The 18,342-nt window shown below is 40.6% G+C and overlaps 1 protein-coding gene across 2 annotated transcripts in view; it reads left to right on the forward strand.

Annotated features, from left to right (window-relative positions):
- Positions 1–5,829: 5,829 nt before the first annotated feature.
- Positions 5,830–18,342, forward strand: part of magi2a (membrane associated guanylate kinase, WW and PDZ domain containing 2a) — a 181,829-nt gene continuing 169,316 nt past the window's right edge. For both annotated transcript variants that reach the window (XM_072377463.1, XM_072377464.1), the window contains exon 1: positions 5,830–6,269. In XM_072377463.1, the coding sequence (XP_072233564.1) occupies positions 5,969–6,269 (301 nt within the window). In that variant the 5' untranslated portion in view covers positions 5,830–5,968. The remainder of the gene's footprint in view (positions 6,270–18,342) is intronic.

Genomic DNA, 18,342 nt, shown 5'->3' on the forward strand with positions numbered 1-18,342 from the left:
ATAAACCGGGGGCACTTCAGTAGCTGCACAGAAGCCTGTGGTTTCAGATGACATCCCTTTAGATTGGGGCAGGGTCTTCACATTGGATAAGAGGTCCCTAATCGACAACTCTTTTGTTAACCCAAGTCACTGTCCCAATTATCCAGTGTAAACCCGTCTTTGTCCATAATGCAATGACACAACCTCTGTTGTCCCATCAATCGAGATGTATGTGACGGATAAATCTTTTTTGAGACCAACATTGGTAAAGCTACTTATCTCTAACTCTTGACGAAAGCAGTTGGGCAACGGTGTAAAAATACCCCACTACTAGTGAAAGCCAGTATTCAGAGTCTCACTTCAGCACATATTATGGAGGCCTGTGCCAGTATCGTGCTTATTATGTTTCAAGTGAGCTAATTTAGTCTACTTTGAAGACTTTTTAGGTATTTCTATTTAAAGTAACATGTCGTGTAAACGGAGCTGAAAGTGGAAAGGGAAGTATCTCCAACAAAAGATGTTCAGATGACACATCAGCCTTGATTTTTCAAGCTAAGCTACCAGTCATAGTTTTCTTCAGGGTCAAAAACAAAAGGCAAATAAGTTATTTTTGATTGTTTTTATATTTTGCATGGTTAATATGCAAACTCTAGAACAAACCATCATGGTCTGCTCTCTTTCTTGCTTGTTTCTTTCTTCTGTTTAAACATTTTTGGGTTTGATTTCTTGTTTCTCCATTTTAACATTAAGCTTGTTTTGGTATTTTTATGTTTTCATCCTTTACTTTAACATTGTTTTTTCCTTTTATACCTTAGTTAGCTTTACCTCCTGATTTATATTGTTTTGTTTGTTTTGTACCTACTTTCTTTATTACCTAATGACCTTGCACCTGTCTTTCTTCAGTTGATTACCTCTGCTATTTTACAGGTTCCTTCCTTGTAGTTCTCTTTTCTCACCACCAGATCGTCTTATGTCATCAGATCAGATTTTACTGCCTCCTGCCTTAAAGACCACGTTTGAATCTTTCACAACACCCAAATGTGACAGTAGCAGTATTTCACAAAAGAGTCTATTAAACAGCCACCACAAACAGAGCCTTTTCAAACAGGCTTACAGTTGATAACCCCACCATTCACAGTTGTCGCCCAAAATCAGCATCGGGAGGCACATAGAGACAGCTGTTTGGGGCTGTCCTTTGTAGTTTCAGGCTCAGACTAGAATGTCCAGGGAATCAGGTGCAGACTGTGTGCAGTTGCCCGTTTACACACACGCTTCACAGCAGTATAAGCTCCTTGTGTTATGCATGTTCATGACTGGAATTCTGTAGCAGGGCCTCATTAGTGGGAGCAGGAAATTATTCAAAAAGTAAGCTGCAGAAATTACAATTTCTGAGTTTTTGGATTATAATGGAGAAAAAATAATTACTTCAAGAGGCCAACAAATTTCAACCTTTAGTGTGAAATTAAACTATTTTGAGACTTGTACATTACAAACATTGTGTCATGAGATGTTGCTGTTAAAGACACATCTCTTCCATTGGGGAGAAGTTATGAATGTGAAACGTTTGGTTAAATTCTCAAATGTTAACTCGTGAACATAATTAGTTTCATAGATGGGTATTTGCAGGATGTGCTCTCGTGCCTCCACATTTTCTGACACCGCAGTGTTCCCAGCTTCTTTCGAGCAAAGCCAGAGATGATGCTGGCAGTACATGAGGCTGAGCTAAACATCTCTTGGCACTTCTTCATCTATGAGGGTCAAGTAACAGGAGTGACGGGTCGAATCTTTGTTGGGCTGCGAAGTTGAACAGATGGCTGCTAAATAAGCAGGTCAGATGCTTCGAATGGCATCAGCCTGAATAAGACAAATTGACCACTCCGATGGTCGAAAGAACAGCTTCTGTTCAGTCATTCAGCCCCGCATGTTGTGGGGTGCAATGCTGTAAAACACCTGGCCAAATCGCCAAAAAATGACTTTGCTGGAACTAGAATGGTAGCATTTATTAACTCCCTCATTTGTTGGCAGTGGAAACCATCATCAGACAATTAGATTTTACACCCAACCGGCTTTAATTGTCTTTCAATGAGGCCTGTCATGACCATTACATCATGTAGCAGAGCAGTGTGGCAATCCCAGGGGCAGCATCACAGGATGAGCCAATGAACTCCCATCTGGTCGTGAAGATGTAACGGACGATTGAATGGATTTTCCTGCAGTTTGAAGCCTCAAAAAGACTGGAAGCTGTTGTGAGAGTGCTGTGTCATGTTTCCATGAAAAGGCGATTGTTATTTGCAGAGGAACTTTTAAAAATGTTCTTTCAGGATATACGTTTGTGAATCGCACCCTTATGGGCTCATTCTGCCAGGCCAGAACCCACCTGTCAGAATTTAATCCCAGAGTTTAACCAGTTTTTTCATTCTCCGAGCTGCTGATGTTCTCTTCTCCTCCCCATCACTTATTCTGCCACGCGCAGAGCATTCCTCTCCTTGTTTATACACTGCCTCCAGAATTCCTGCCCTTGTTAAAATACTCCCCTTCTCCTTCCCTTCCTCTCTATCTCTTTTTTATTTTTCACTGTCTGCTCTGCAATTCAAAGATGGTTCTCTTGTGGGGAATGATGCGCTGTCACAACTCAAGGACAGCAAAAAATCGAATTGTTCAACTTAATATATAGCTTACAACTTGGTATTGACATCTGCTGTTTTTCTCCTTTGCTCCTCAAATAGATTGCTGATGAGCATGGGCCTCATTTTTAGACATGTTTTTAGATTGATACTTGAATTTATAGACTTAAGGTCAGTCCTGACAGTGTGCTTACAGTGTGAGTCATAAAATATGCTTGGCATTAAACAGTTTCCTTTTGTAACTTATTTACCTGTGATTTATTAATCTATTGAAACTGCATTGCAGTTTGCCCTCATATAAAGCCAGTACAAAAGAGTTTAGTAAGAACAACAAAGTACCAAATGATAAGATCAGCCATCAAAGAAGAGATTGAAAGCAGACAATGCATATTCTTGATGGATTAGATAGTGTTTTGACAGACAAACACACAGGGTGGGAGTGACAAATGAATGTATAATGCATTTCAAATTGTGGAACCCCTGCATAATCAGCAGGAAGATCACTTGCAAAAAGATCATTTCCATGTTAAAGTAAAGTTTTATGAAGAATTATTCATGCATCTTTTCCCGTTTAAGGCATTCTGAAGATGAAACCTGGTGGGACTGTGAGTCCATTTTTATGGATGATCCCTTCTATTTTTTTGATGCAACTGGAGGGAAGTTTCCAAGCACAAATAAATCTTTACACATTTCAATTCACATTTTGACAGGCTGATTCCAGGACTTTTGCATAAGGTTGATGTGTTTCAGGATTTTGGACAACATGTTAATTCAGTTTCTAGCTGAAATGTAAATCAGACGATCTCATGTCAACAAGATGTAAGTAAAGCGATGGTCAGCAGCCAGTTTGATTGACACACTTTAAGAAGAGGGAAAAAAAAGCTGTCCAAACATTACAGAACTACCATAGAAGAGCTATATTTACAATATCATATGTTTTATGATTACTAACAAACAATATGTAACAATTGCAGCTGCATTTATTCAGATCAGTTTATGTTTAGCACCAAAATGTCATATTTAAGGCACCTTAAGACTCAGACAAAACACCTTTGGAGGTTTGTCTGAGTCATACGGCCTTGACAATGATATCTCACAACAGATTATAAAAGGAGTTTGTGGTTTTCATGGAAAAATGTGTAGCAACTTCACAAATAGGCTAAAAAATGGTATATCGCCTACATTTTGCTTTGGCTGTTCTCTTCTGCGAAACGGGTCCCATCTTCCTTCTGATATTGTACAACTGCCACTCTTGAGAAGGACAAGTGGCAGTAAGTCCCCAACCATCCAGCCAGAGATTGGTTGGCTTTCATAAGCAATGTTGCATCTCCTCAGCTTATAAAGTCACAAAATTTAAAAGATATTACGAAGAATAATAACCAAAATTAAATACTGTTTTGCAGTTCCCAGAGCAGCTTTATCCATAGCTATAGCTGTTCAGCAATTTCCTCCTAAATAGGCCTCAACAGCGGTGTTGTGTAGTCATCCAAGTTATCCTGCAGGTTATTCTTCAAATCTGAAGGAAAACTCAGCTGACGCTTCTCTTGTCTTCATCCATTCCACCAGCAAATCCAGAGCAGGAAAAACACTCAGAATACATCAAGGCTGGCCTCTCTACTGTCTCAGTAACCAATGGTACATTTAAAAATCAATCTGGACTCCGATGTTCATGTGTTAAAAAAATGTTGGGGAAATTATAATTGGATAGTGACCTAAAATGAAGAAATAGAAAAATGCGATTTTTGGACACGCTGGAGTAGGTCACATGTTGTTGCAAGATGAGCCTCTTTATGTGTGAACGAAGTGCACTTAAACAGATAACTTCTCCATGTACAAAGAAAGTGCTCATTATACTGATTTTTGCACATAAAGCAGCTAAATATCATTACCAAAAATGAGTTTGGCAGCTGTGTTTGGAGAGATGTGAGAGAAGACTGAAGGTTTGAAAGACATCAACCCAGTGAAGGGAAAAACCCATAAAACATACTTGTGTCAGATCTCCGTTTTCTTTATGTGTCATTTTTGTCAAGGTGGAGATGAGCATAGCAAGATTTTCCCTTCAGAGCCACTTCTTCTGACATATGAAGCTATTCTTGAGTGTGTGCATCATAAATATTGTTAGATGCTACAAAATGCACCTCTGAAATCCAACCAGCCTGAATGAGACGTTCTCAGCAAGTAAATACTCACAACCTTTGAAAGTGATTTATAAAATACAAACTTTGCAGGGTGCTCGAAGAAATGAAAATTGAAAAAAAATTAAATTGAAAATGTCAGGGACAGCTGGAAATGGACAGTAAAAAATATAATAAAATCAGTATCTTTAAAGATGTCTGGCAGATAAGTGTCCTTTTTAAGGTTGCCTTTTCAGCTGCCAGGTATCCCTCAACACTTTTACCAACTGCAGCATTTGAAGTGTGAAATGTCAAAAAGAAAAGGCCTGTATGTGGTATGACAGTATGGCTGCTCTGTGCTCGTGCCAGTGGAAATACCACAGCCGTGCACTCGCTTTCTTCTCTCTTTCTTTTTCTTTTTTTTCCAATGGAAAGCTGGATTTGGGAAAACCCTTGCCTCTCTCCTCCTCCAGCCCTCACATCCGGGTCAGTTTGGTTGGTTGGGGCTGGATGTTGCCTTCACATACCCCTCGTCTATTTGTAAACTATAAAGTTTGGAAGCTGTGAACTTCCAAAGTGATATAATGAATCACTTCTCATACTTTAAGATTGTTCTATTGCATTACTTTAAAGAAAAATACAAAGGTTTAGTGCAGTAAAATATCTAATATCAATTGTTAGATACATTTGTCTGGATAATTGCAGTTAACTATATAGTTCTTTACAAAAGCAAAAGTCAAAAGGCACTTTAAAGTGGGAGAATGATGAATAATGTATTTACGGGAATGTTCTACTGTGATTTGATGTTTGTGTATGATTCAGTTAATTTGTCTTTCGATTGCTATCAGACAAAGTTACCTGGAAGTCATTTGGGCTATGGTACAATAATGTTCGGCTGTTAAAGTAGGCCTAAAAGCCTACATAAACCGATAAGCAGAGAGTCACATCGCTTTAATTACTCTAGATACTGTTATTACTTCGTCGCTGTGTCGTTTGTGCACAATGATTGTGTCTTATCCGATCTTTAAGATGGACAGTAAAGGTATCATAAGTTGGGCAGCTCTCAGTTATCGCAAAGGCAGACTGATGATCCAGCTGCTGTGCGCGCGAGTGTGTTCGCTGACATGGATACAACTGCCGTTTACGTCTGAAACTGGACAGTTTACAGTGTTATCCGTGACACTGTTAGACTTTAACAGCGATCAAACTTCTTCCACGACTGCACTCATGTGATTTCCCCCTCTTTGAGCCATGTCCAAGAGCTTGAAGAAGAGGAAGAACCACTGGACCAACAAAGTCCACGAGAGTATCCTTTGCAGGAATGAGGAGGGGGAGCTGGGGCTGGAGTTGAAGGGCGGTGCGGAGAATGGACAGTTCCCGATCATCGGCGAGCTTCTCCCGGGCAGAGCGGTCTGCCACAGCGGCAAACTCTGCCAGGATGAACTCCTGCTGGAAGTCAATGATACCCCTGTGGCTGGACTCACCACTAGGGACGTCCATGCTGTGGTCAAACACAGCAAAGACCCCGTCCGGCTCAAGTGTGTAAAACAAGGTGAGATTTTTGGAGCTTCCACGGCAACTTTCCCCGCATTTAGTTGATTTCTGTTGCGGACATTTTTGAAAACCGTTAGCTTTTAAACGCGCTCGTGTGGTTTGACAGCGTTGCTATTGTCCTTTTAAAACTTACTCTGCACAAATCATGTAAAGAATGTAACTTTTTCACATAGATGGATAGATATATGCATTTCGGTACCAGACCTAGAAATGAACACTGTTTGTGTTTGTAAAGGGGTGTTTTGGACGCATTTCTGGTGGTGTTTATAGGAGTCACGCAGCCTGTTTGGCACTACTGTAGTTTGGCTTTTAAGGGGGTGTGTTACAGTTGTGTCAGTTAGAAAATACACATTCCAGTAATCACTTATAAGTCGAGCTCTAAGGCAAGCTGCTTGAACTGTTCCAGCATTGAACAGAACTTGTATAAACTGAAATGGACACAACATCTGGGACTATTATTACTGTAATAGCATTCTTGGTGTAATAACACGGATATAAACATTGGATTCACTTTCAGCTCCAGGTAGAAAAAAAAGGAATCACTACTCTTGAAGGATGTTCATTCAGTTGTTTGTTTGTTTGTTCTTTAAATCAAGTAGACTTTGGGGAAAAAAGAAGATAGAATCACCTTGTAATTAGCGTTTGTAAAACAAAAATCTTCCCAAGTCTAAATATGTAAATGAGTCTTGCCATTAAAAAGAGTGCTGGCAAAGCTTAATGAGCTGTTGCACCTGTCTTATTGGCAGGAAACATGGGAAAGAGTGGGGTGGGGGGGAGAAAAAGTAGGTAATTCAGCTTGGAGTGTGGCGAAAGGTGTTTGTTATTCTCCAGAAGCTGCGTCTAAAATTTTGGAACAAGTACAAACAAAATGGGAAGGGTTTTAAAGGGAAACGAAGAGGTTGGTCAGATGAGGTTATTTGTCAGAACGATGATGCGTCCTGCTTCAGAGTCCATGCCTCAAAAACTAGGATTCCATCAGCTTTTACCTCTAATTGATCAGAAAAAAATGCCATCAGTTACGGCAATTTTATTCAATATTTTTAGGCCCGTTTGAGTTCTGTTACATTAAAAAATATATATATTTTGAGTCACATCTGTGAGTTGCTGAATAACCATCCTCCTAGAGTGGCAATTCCAGATTTTGTAATTCTCTTTTGAACACACAAAGTAGGTTTCAGTGCAGTATTACATTTAAACACATGCTTTCTGCTCATCATATATCAAAGCCCTCTTTCACAGACACATGTTTGACATTCATATTTGATGACACACCACGTTTTCAGCTCTATACATTAAAAGGCAAATATTTGATAGCTGATAATTCCTTAGATTTGTCAGTTATGTTGTTTTAACAGTGATTATATGACACTGTTTGGCTTTCTATTAATTCTCAACTAGTTTCTGATCCTGTATAGACCTAACAAGTACTTGGGTAAACTGCCATGGAAGAAAGTGATTGTTAACCACATGTTTTGGCATCTCATATTGTGATTTCGCTGAGCCATCGGATCAAGTGCGTCATGTGTTTCCTTGAGTCATAAAAAAGAATTGCACCAGATGTTAAGGTTAACCTCTGAATCTCGTGCCAGTCTCTGCAGAGCAGAGGTTTAAGGGTGCAGTATTTATTATCCAATTTGTACAATTGTGAGTGGGCTAAATTAGATTTGGAGGGATGTCGGATGAACGTTTTTAGCAGATTTCATTCCCCAATGTAACACCGTGGCGGTGTCACGGAAAAAGGAAAAAGGCTGTGAAGTCTACGGTGATGGAAGTCCGCTTGGGAATGATACAGATGAGCTTTCGGGTTGGAGGCGCAGAGGATGTCTTGAGTGGGTGTAGTGGTTGTGTTGGAGGTGCACCAGGCCACGATTGAGCCGTCTACAGGCTGCCAGATTACACATCATCGTGTTCATTTTACCTTCTGGCATCGAGTCCAAACTCGGATGGGAAGCTCTCGTGGGACAGATTCACTGTTTTCAGCCGTTCTGCGCCATCCGATCGCATCGGTTGATGCTGGTCTGCCACTTCTTATGTGCTGAGAACGGAATCTGCAGGATATCTTTTTAGGGGTGAAAAATCCCCAAAACCCTGTAAGAGGCTTTGGATCAAAGTCTTAGCTCATGTGGTGCATATGTGTGTGTTCAGCATCACAACAGGGATTTATCCAAAAAAAAAAAAAAAGCAGCCAAGCCTGTACCAATTAAAGCAACTTTATTTTTTCATAAAATATTTATACGCTCCAGCGATTGCTGAAGTGATTGATATTCTCCCTCAGCTCTGCTCGATAGGTTGTTTACAATCTTAAGTCGCTTTTAATATGATTGATTCGTACATTAAGTAAATGTTGTGGCAGAATAGCACTTTTGCAGTCTTTTTTTTGCCTGTTTGTTCAAGATATATTTCACGGAGTAATAGACTATGCTCTGGCATAGTTCAGCCTATTTGTTGTGACGCTGTCAACTGACATGCGTCTGGTTTAAGGATGGTGTCTATATGGTAAGTTGTTCATTTAAAGTGAGTATTTTATTCATTTCAGGGCCAGTTTTCCTACAAAATGCTCTCCTTAACCTCGTCGGAGATGACTTAATTGGACAGAAGTGAACAAAAGTGAAAGTGACAGTATTTTCCTTCAACTATTTGGAACGGCACAACTAGCAAGCAGGCATCGCGTACCTGTGTTGTTACAAAACACCAGTCTGTCCTGCAGATGACGCACTGAATTGAAATGATTTCGCCTCAGAAAAAAAGATAAAAATGCGTCTTTGCACAATGTCCTCTTTTAGGTCAGTTAATATTATGCTAAGAAAACTTTTGGGCTGATTTAACCTCGGTTAACCCCTCCAGACATTTAGAGTAGACATCTTTGATACCTAATATATGTTTAATTATGTGAGTAATTTAAGCAGGACCACAGGCACACTGATAAGAAGAGATGATTCTAGGTTGTAATGGCATAGTGATTTGTGGAAAAGAGGTATTGACTTAGCAGTTCATGAGAGAGTTGGAAGCTGTTTGAATGTGAATCTATTGGCGTTTTTTCCCCCCATTGCACTACACGGGTCTGACTGTAATCTCCTCTGCTTTGTTTTTCTCTTCAAAGCGGCCTCCCTTCGACTCGGGAACTGATGCAGTAAGCATGTTTACGAGGAAAAAAACCCCAAAACCTGACTTTTCAATCAAAGTAGTACAAAATCGTGCTGCCCAACGCTGCACTAATAAACCAAGATAATGCAGTGAGGGAGTGAATCACACTTCCTCCAAAGTTCTTCTGTTTTTATGAAGACAAATAGTTTATAATTACATCCACATTACCAATACAGCTGCTCTCATTCACATATTATCCTAAACGTCCTGAAATGGACATTAAAGCAGCCCATTAAGGCTACGTGTCAGCTTTCAGCCGGCCAAAGCATTTTTTTTCCAGGCGGTTGCTCTGCTCTAATAAAATCCTGATGAATCAGTGGTCTCCGGTGTTTCACGTCCCTGTTTGGGCTCAGCTCCTTTGGAGCCTCTGCCGAGGTCAGCTATTTTGTATTTCCTTTAATGTGAAAAAATACCTAACACAGGTAGGGTCTAGTTGTGCTACTCTCAGGGTATTTTGGAACCAGCCGGTGGTATTACATTTCAAGGCACCTCCTCATGGGCCACTGTTTCTGATCTGGTGGCTTTGACCAGGTTTTATACAGTCTTTTTGGTACTGATGTTCAACCCAGATTACGTGCTAATGTGAGGGGCTGCTCCCTCATATATTTGATAGTTAAAGTCCAGATGATTTGCCTTCAGGTTTTGAATATTGCTCTGACATCATCATAGATTGTATAGATTATGGGAGGAGTGTCTCTGATCTCATAAAGACATACATTTACCAGATTATGAAGTTGTTTTCTGAAGGATCAACTGCACACTAATCACAGGAGGTGAATCAAGCCATCAAGACAATAGTTACTCTTGGGAAAAAGGTATTTAATGTGGACATTGATGTGGAAAGTGTCAAACTGCAATATCAACAGACTCTCTTCCAGACTTCTCTTCTTTACCCTCCAGTAAAGGAACCATTCGCTGACCAGTTTACATACATGGCCGATTTCAAAAGAATGTATGTGGCCTTTCTGAATAAAACATCAAGCTCTCCTTTGCAATGCTCCACTGCCACATCTCTAAAAGTGCTATCCCCTTTCTCCTGGGATATCTTCTCCAGATTGCCAGCTTTCATGGCGGTCTTCTCTGTGAGTAAAAAAAAAAAAACAGGTCCTTTTTTTTTGTGCCATAGCTTTAATTTTTCATATCATCTAAAATCCTAGGGCATCATCTCATAATTCACTCAACACGGATGCGCTCGCACCATATTGAGTTGTTTATTATTCTCTGAGGTGAGGATTAGATTAGTTTGCCTTCAGGACATAATTAGGATCTCCACAAAACAAAAAATAGTTATATAAGAAAATATAGGGTGCGATTCCACTCCCAGAGACATGATGAATACACCTTAGAACCAGACATCCCGTTTAATATAGCCTTGGTATTGAGACTGCACCCTCTGGCTACTGTGTATTTGATGCCAGTGAAGAAGAATGATGCCCATTTCCAAGTTTCTCCAGGAAAATGCTGAAATAGTTGCTGTTGATTGTTTTGTTTACAATGTTGTTAAAGGAAACGGTTATGTTAAAAATGACTGTGAGGAGTTGGGCTGTGGATGTCGATTCGCTGGCCTCAGAAGGTGGAGGAATGGTCTAAAACGGTCCTTTTACAACCAGCCAACTGGTAACTCTTTCACTGTGGTAGAATCTTACATTGTCATCATTATGATTATAAGAATCATGAGAAGCATTTTTTATCTTCCCTGCGATTTAGCCTTTTATCTACTGTTTAGTGCACTCTTTTTAATCCAGTATGTCAACAATGCCACAGCTGCCTGAAAGAAATGTTAAAAAGCAAGTATATCATAAGCGTGACAAATCCCCTCACTCTTCACGCAGTCTTAGTCTCAGAAAATTTGCATAAAGAATAAACTGTCACTTGTCAGTTATTCATGCATGAAGCTACATTAGCGCCGCACCATTTTTAATATTCTTTTTGCCCCCCCATCACATGCACACACTCGAATATACCAGTTCAGTGTCGCTTTCGCTGGAGCTGCACTCCACTGCAGCTGAGAACTGAGCGCTGATTGAGGTTCGCTGAGTGTTGGGCGCAGGTAAGCGCAGACGTTTCCAGGTCAGCTGAAGGAAGCCGGTGTGCTCTCTGGGTGCCCACTTAGTGTTAGCCGGTGTAGGGGAAAGTCATTACAGCTGTCTCAGGATGGAGGGGGGTGGGGGGTGGTGCTTGTTGAGCCAGAAATGGCAGCAAGCATGGTTGCACCTCTCTCGCTTTCAAAGGCTGTTTTTCAAGTGAATGGGAGGGGAAAAAAGGCTTGAGCGGCAGTCTATATCGGCCCAGCACTGGGTTTTTACTGAAATATCTGAGCAAGGATGACTTTGTGTGAAATTGGATTACTCATTAAATGTTTCCAGAAGACCGACCACGATGATTGACTTTGCAAATATGTTTACGTGTCTGATATTCAACGTTAAAAAAAACAGCAGTATAAAGAATATGAGGCTTTGCTGCAGCTTCTTATGCTATCACATGACCCTCATCAGCCATGGATTTTTACCAGTTGTCAGTTTTCATGGCATTTTTCTTTCTTTCCCACTGAGACCTTGACAGAAATGATTTTCCATCCTGCTTCTAAATATGTTCCATTTACATGAGGTTTATCTTATTTGATTAAGCTATTCAGACCTGAAGCTTTGTTTCAAACAACTTTTTTTGGGAAAAAATTTTAACTCTCTGCCTAAACATTTTTTATATTTATTAATACTTTTTGACTAGTTAATAAGTAGTTAATGTGTCTTGGAATCGGTGCAGCATGTGCGTCTCTTCGGGCTCAAAAGGCTTAACGACGCATACAGTATTCAGCTCCAGATCACAAGGGGTTAAAATAGAGATTTGTCTTGTGAACTTAAAACTGGAGCTGTCCAGTTTCTCCTCACATTAACTAATATATGTTTCCAGAACCTGCTCCCAGACAAAAAATGCAAAAATGTTCATTTTGGACAATGATGTTAAACCACATAATTGATTATAGAGCAGGTTTATGAATTGAAATGTAGCATTTGCATAATAAACTCCTTAGATTATATGTTCTTGTTTGTCTTGGTGCCTGTTTCATTCTTGCAGCTAAATGACTCCTGCTCTTGCATAATGATGCATATTGATGTCTCACATCTTTACTGAAACTGCTCATGCACTGACCGAGTCACTTGGACTGCGTTCGGCATGGCTGGAGGCGTTGTGTGACGTAGGATAATGTTGTTTGTGCGGGATGATGTCACCGAAGGTTAAAGCAGCTCACTTTAAGGTAGAGTTGGAATATAGAGGGAGAAGGAGACGATAACAAGCAGGTTACCCAGTGCAGCTCCACAGAAAACCAGTATGTTATGACACTACCAAGTTAATGATGTGTGTCCGAGTAATGTAATGATTGATGTGAGTGATGATGGGGTTGCTCTGGTCTGCTGTCTGCTGTGGCTTTTAAGATGCGATGGGGTGATCCCTGAGAAGTTGTGTTGAGTCAGAGACTCGCACTCTTGTTGGGAGAGTGGTAATGATTCTCGGTGCAGTCAGACTCATCTGTCTTCTTGTCAGGCTCCCATTGAGAGTGTTAAATTGCACCAGCAAGTGCAACACAGAAAGTGCGATACCTATACAGACACATGCGCGCATTAAAGAGCTGCCATCCTCCAGCGTGTGAGAGTGTAAGTGTGTGTGCATCCCTGGAGCCTTTGCACCACTTACCACATCCTGTCCAATCATGCTTGACAGAGTTTTGGTGGAGAGATCCTGTTGTTGTTGCCTCTGTTACATTGTGTGACTGCCAGGCTCACCTCTGGGGACAGGTAATGATAAGACACGCACACACACAAGCTCACTCATACACATGTAACTGTTTCTCCCTCCTTGTCAGCATCTACCATCTGTTGCTGCAAGCTGAAGTGTTCCATGGAATGAGCAGTCAGATGCCTGTAGACTTTTTGTGATTTTCACCGTACACGTGTGGTTCTCCTGATTTGCACACCAAGAGTTGTGCTTGTGTCTTTGCGCGTTTATTACTTGCTGAAAAGCAAATAATGTACCGACATGTGTTTACAGCCACAAGGCACCTTGTTTCATTCCTGTTTTTTATTTTCTGCTCCATCATGTTTAATTTCCAAAACTACAAATACGGCAATTTATATTCAAGTTCGAGTTTTTTTTCTTTTGTTTGCTTGCTTTTCTTGGTCTCCAAGACACTTATATTTTAAGATGAATGAATTAGAATTGATCTAATATCTTTGAGCGCTCGGAAGGAAAATTAGAAATCAACCAAAACTTGAATCCAAAACTCAGCCTGTTAATCAAGTCTCGTTTTCATTTGCATATTAGGCATCCTGCGATTATGAAAACAAGATGTTAAAGGTAAAAGAAAACCATTGGTTGTCTGCAGCGACCAATAAGGACAGCGGCTGCCTTTGTGATCAGTGAATATAAGACGTTAGAGGATGATTTTGTGTGCTTAAAACGGGGATCTTGTATCCTTTAAACTGATACATGTGATGCTTAAACTGTCAGTGCAAATGTAGCGTATGCTATTTTCAGCTATAGATAGTGAGTGAGTGATTTATTTATACCATACTGTAAATGTACACACATTTGCTTTGAATGACACTTCATGGGATATTTGTTTAACAGGAAGGCTCGTTTGTCCTGAAATGTCTTCCCGGGATGTTTGTTGTCAGATCTCAGTGACACCTCTTTTATTTAAAAGATGTGTTGATGCTTCTCATCTTTGCAACAAATCACTGCTGTCAACGCCAGTCAAGATTATTTTTATTTTTTCTTTCCTTTGGCTTATCGTCAGCCTCCTCTGGGCCTCTACTTTATCAAAAGCCGCTCAGATTCACTAAGGCGAACAGTGCATTCCCAGCAACCTTGTAGGCAGATGAACCAAAAGCAAAGATTTTGATTGAGAACCTGAGATGAATCGCAGTGTGACTATGGATTGCTGTTGTGCAACCTGGAAAAATTTGATAGATGTCCCCCCTGGATACCATACGATTTGTAGAGTGATATTGTAAGTTTTTTTTTTTTTTTATTTCATCTTGGGAAAAGTCCATACTTCAACACCCTCAGACTGCTAGTGGTATGAATATAAATGAGATATAAATGGGATATTTTGGAGTGAAGGCATTGGAGAAGGTGAAATTGGCTGGCCTGCTCACAGGGTGAAAGGAATATTAAGCAAACTCCACAGCCCACACTAGTTGTTGCTGATTCACCAAAAAGGGAACAATCAATATGGAGCTATTGAAGGCTCTCGGAGAAGCTCTGGGGTTGGTCTGCCCATCTCTTGATCAAAAAGTCTTGTCTTTCTTTTCTTTTTTTTTGTACTTGTGTGTTTGTGTGGATTTCAATTTTTAATTTAGAAGCAGAGTGCCGATTTGGCTTGTGGAAGTATTCAAACCTAAACTGACCTGCCAAGCCCTGTCATAGTGGCTATGTAATGATTGGGCAATCACAATTTTGGAAGCACCATAGCACAAGCGCTTCAGTGATCTTGTAATCTTGTAAGGTTAGAGAAATGGCAGGCGGATTGAACATAATATTTTAGGAAATGTGTTTAATGGTTTGTAGGTACAATATCCCCTCCCAGATGTATTTGACAGTCCATGAAAGCATTTTTGTATCTGTCCAAGAAAACGAAGCCAAAATCCATCAGTGTTTTCCATTCATTGCTTTTATTTAGTGGCCCTCCTTTCCCTCCTTTGGGATGGCCACATTGTTGTTGTGATCCATGTTGTCATTTTATTTTTGCCTTTCCAGTGAGTCTGTCATCCCTCGGATGGCACTCCAACTCTTGGACCGGCAACAGTGGTCTCTGTTCTGCTCTCTGGATGATCCAGTTCACCTTCGTTGTGTTAGTCCACTGCATACTTACTCAAAGAACAATTTCAATATTTCAGCAGGACCAAGAATGAAAAGTGGCCAGTGGTATGCTGCTCCTGGCTTGGTGACAAATGCTGATTCAACAGCAGTCTTTTGCTTATTCTTGGATGGTACTCTGCTTATATCTATCTATCCAAATCACCTTCCATCTGCAGGTGCCACTTGATACTTGTTGGCCACTGTTGACCATGGACAATTTCAAGGCAAGCACTATACTTCATTAAATGTCCATACATCATAGTCTGATCATCAGCCAAGAGTAGCTGGCCAGTGAATATCGGGCAGAAAGCGGCTTGAAATGCCAGCAGCATCAAAGCAGCGGCTGACCACTGTGGAATCAACCCATGACTTGTGTCTATTCTTTATTGGTCAGCTGCTGCTATTGGATGGCATGCCAACTCTTTTTAAATGTCACAAATAACTGTTCATCGCACCGGTTATCAATAAAGTTGAGTCATTTGTATTAAATAGATATATTGAGCACTAAACTGTATTAATTTGGAACAGTCACATGACTCCTGCTGTTGAAAAGTCGATGTTTCTCGATCTAAACCACAAATTACACATGTACAAGTGCTTAATGTCAGAGGAATTCATTTGCAATAAACTATTTACTCTACGGAGACTAGCAGGGGCAGAGGATGACACACACACACAATAAAGCCTAATATCTACCTGATTTATTGATGTTAGTGTGGCGTGTTTACACTGCCTCTTGCAAGAATTGCAGTCCAGAACTGAAAGAGCAGCAGTTTCAGATGAAGTTAAAGAATCTGCAATGAGAGAGTAAACAGGAATTGATTTCCCGCCTGGCTGTATAGATTCTACAAGGCCCAATCAGACACATCATTAGCATGTCGATTCTTTGTAACGGTCTATGCAATAACAGTCCTGTGCACTGACCACATCTGTCATGCTCTGCTGTCTCACTCTTAAGGATTTGTGATCTTATTATCGGAGATGTCTGAAGATGGGTTCAGCTGTTTTTTTTTTTTATGCCCTTCAAGTCTCATAATAGCCTTTAGCTTCCTTTTAGCTGCTCTTGCTACCCGCCTCGATTTGTTGGTTTTGCCAGGAGCGAGGTCACCCCCAGCTGCTTCAAGTCAGCTCACATAATCGCTCCTGGGAGGTTTTTACATATGCAACACTGTCTCACTCATGCTTTTCCTCCCCTTTTCTTCAGTCCCCCTCCTCTCCATTCACACACTCCTCTCTTCCCGTTCTCCACTGGGAGCTGAGATAGAGGCCTGTTCTAATAGATTCAAGAGATGAAGAAACAGTCCACACAGCTCGGTCTGTCTGTCCCTGTGCTTGTAGGCATTATTCATGCCTTTCCTACTGTCAGCAAAATAAAGAGTGTCCATCTGAAAGGCAGGCTGGCAGTGAAAGAGTCACACACCTGATGCTCAATAGAGGCAGAAAAGGCACTGGAAGGAGGGGCTGGAAAAAGGGTTTGCAGGAGAGAAGAAGAGAGGGATTGGTGCTGTTTTTCATCCTACTGTGGCTTGATTCGATTGAAAACCTCTGCACCTTGTCTGTGGTTTGTTTTTCTCACTCCATCAGATCAATGACTCCTCTTTTGGTCATCAGCTCATGCCCACTTTTACACAAGCTTCTCCAACGATTCTCAATTTTTTTTTAAATCTACATTACCAGTAGACTACATTTACAACCAACGAGTAAAATTATACTAAGATCTTTTAATAAAACTATTTGAAATAAGGGTGGCTATGAGTTGTTTTCATCAGTGGTTTTGAATACATTTACAGGCTTGTTAATGCCATAATTGCCACAAAGTAGTTGAGGGCACCATGAATTTGTGAACATTGTTGCATAGAAAGCTCGAGAGCAGATTTTGTTCATTTAGTTCCATGCAAGGAACAGAATGCTTTGGCCTTGGCCAGCAGTTGCATGACTAAACTTCGAATGTGTCACACTTGTACAGCAGGATGGCCCTTTAACTCTAAATATAAAATGGTGCTCATTTGCTCACGCTCACAGCTTTTGTGTCACGACTGTAATGACATATTCTCAACCGCAACCTAAGGCACCGTGATGAAATTCACCGTCACTATCACCGATTCTTTTTCTACAGATCAAGAGAAAAGCAAGGTTAATTTGTCACTCATTATCTCCCATTACTGGAGCTCAATTGGTTACCAGACAGAAATTGTTGCTTTTCCATTCACCTGTTATTAGTCACATCTTCTAAATGCAAGCCAACTGTGAATATATCACTTTGGATCAGGATGTTGTGAATAGAAATGTGAATTTCAAGTAAAAAATACTATTTGAGATAACTTATTTGAATATTTTTCAAATAATGCACAGGTTAACAAGTGACAACAGCTCTTATTTCTCAAGCTTATTTATTTTCTTATTCTTTACTCATGCAAAGTGTAGTCATAGTAGACTCATAATATACATGATGGCGTTACCTGGTGTAGGTAAAGCTTGAGGAGCCTGACACTGAAAATATGATGTCCCACATCACTGAGTCAGACATTCTTGGTTTTGATCCCATTTGCAAACACAGAGGCCCCACTGTTGATTGAAAATTCAGTTCAGTCTGAATCTCAACAGCTAATATCTTCACATTTTACGCCTGGGAAAGAGTGCACTCTGTCAGAGATGAAGAGACTGGAGAATGGGGAACAGACAAGATACTTTACCCCACAAGTTCTCATTGCCCCACGGCTGCAGAGCCATGCTGTGCAGCTTTGTGATCTACAGAGAGGCCCGAAGGGAGTTAAGCTGCCGTCTGGCATCACATCATCCTCATCTCTTCAACGGTCTCAGAGTTGCAGGTATTCACCACAAGGTATGCAGTAATTAGAATGAGGTCAAGGGAGTCGGTGGCCTCTGTCCCTCCTTTTCAAATGTAACATACTTTAAGTTGTTGGAGGTCAAGTGTTGCCTGACTTCCCTCAACAATTAGGAAAAATGCCGTGGTTATTTACTCCATTCACTCCTGCTCTGCTCTTTGCTCTCAGCCTTGATTAATAATCCTTTCTCCGACTCCCTTGCCCTGTTCTATCATGCCACTG

The sequence above is a fragment of the Leuresthes tenuis genome, unplaced genomic scaffold, assembly GCF_036924035.1.
Source record: "Leuresthes tenuis unplaced genomic scaffold, fLeuTen1.0.hap1 SCAF_23, whole genome shotgun sequence".
Lineage (NCBI taxonomy): Eukaryota > Metazoa > Chordata > Actinopteri > Atheriniformes > Atherinopsidae > Leuresthes > Leuresthes tenuis.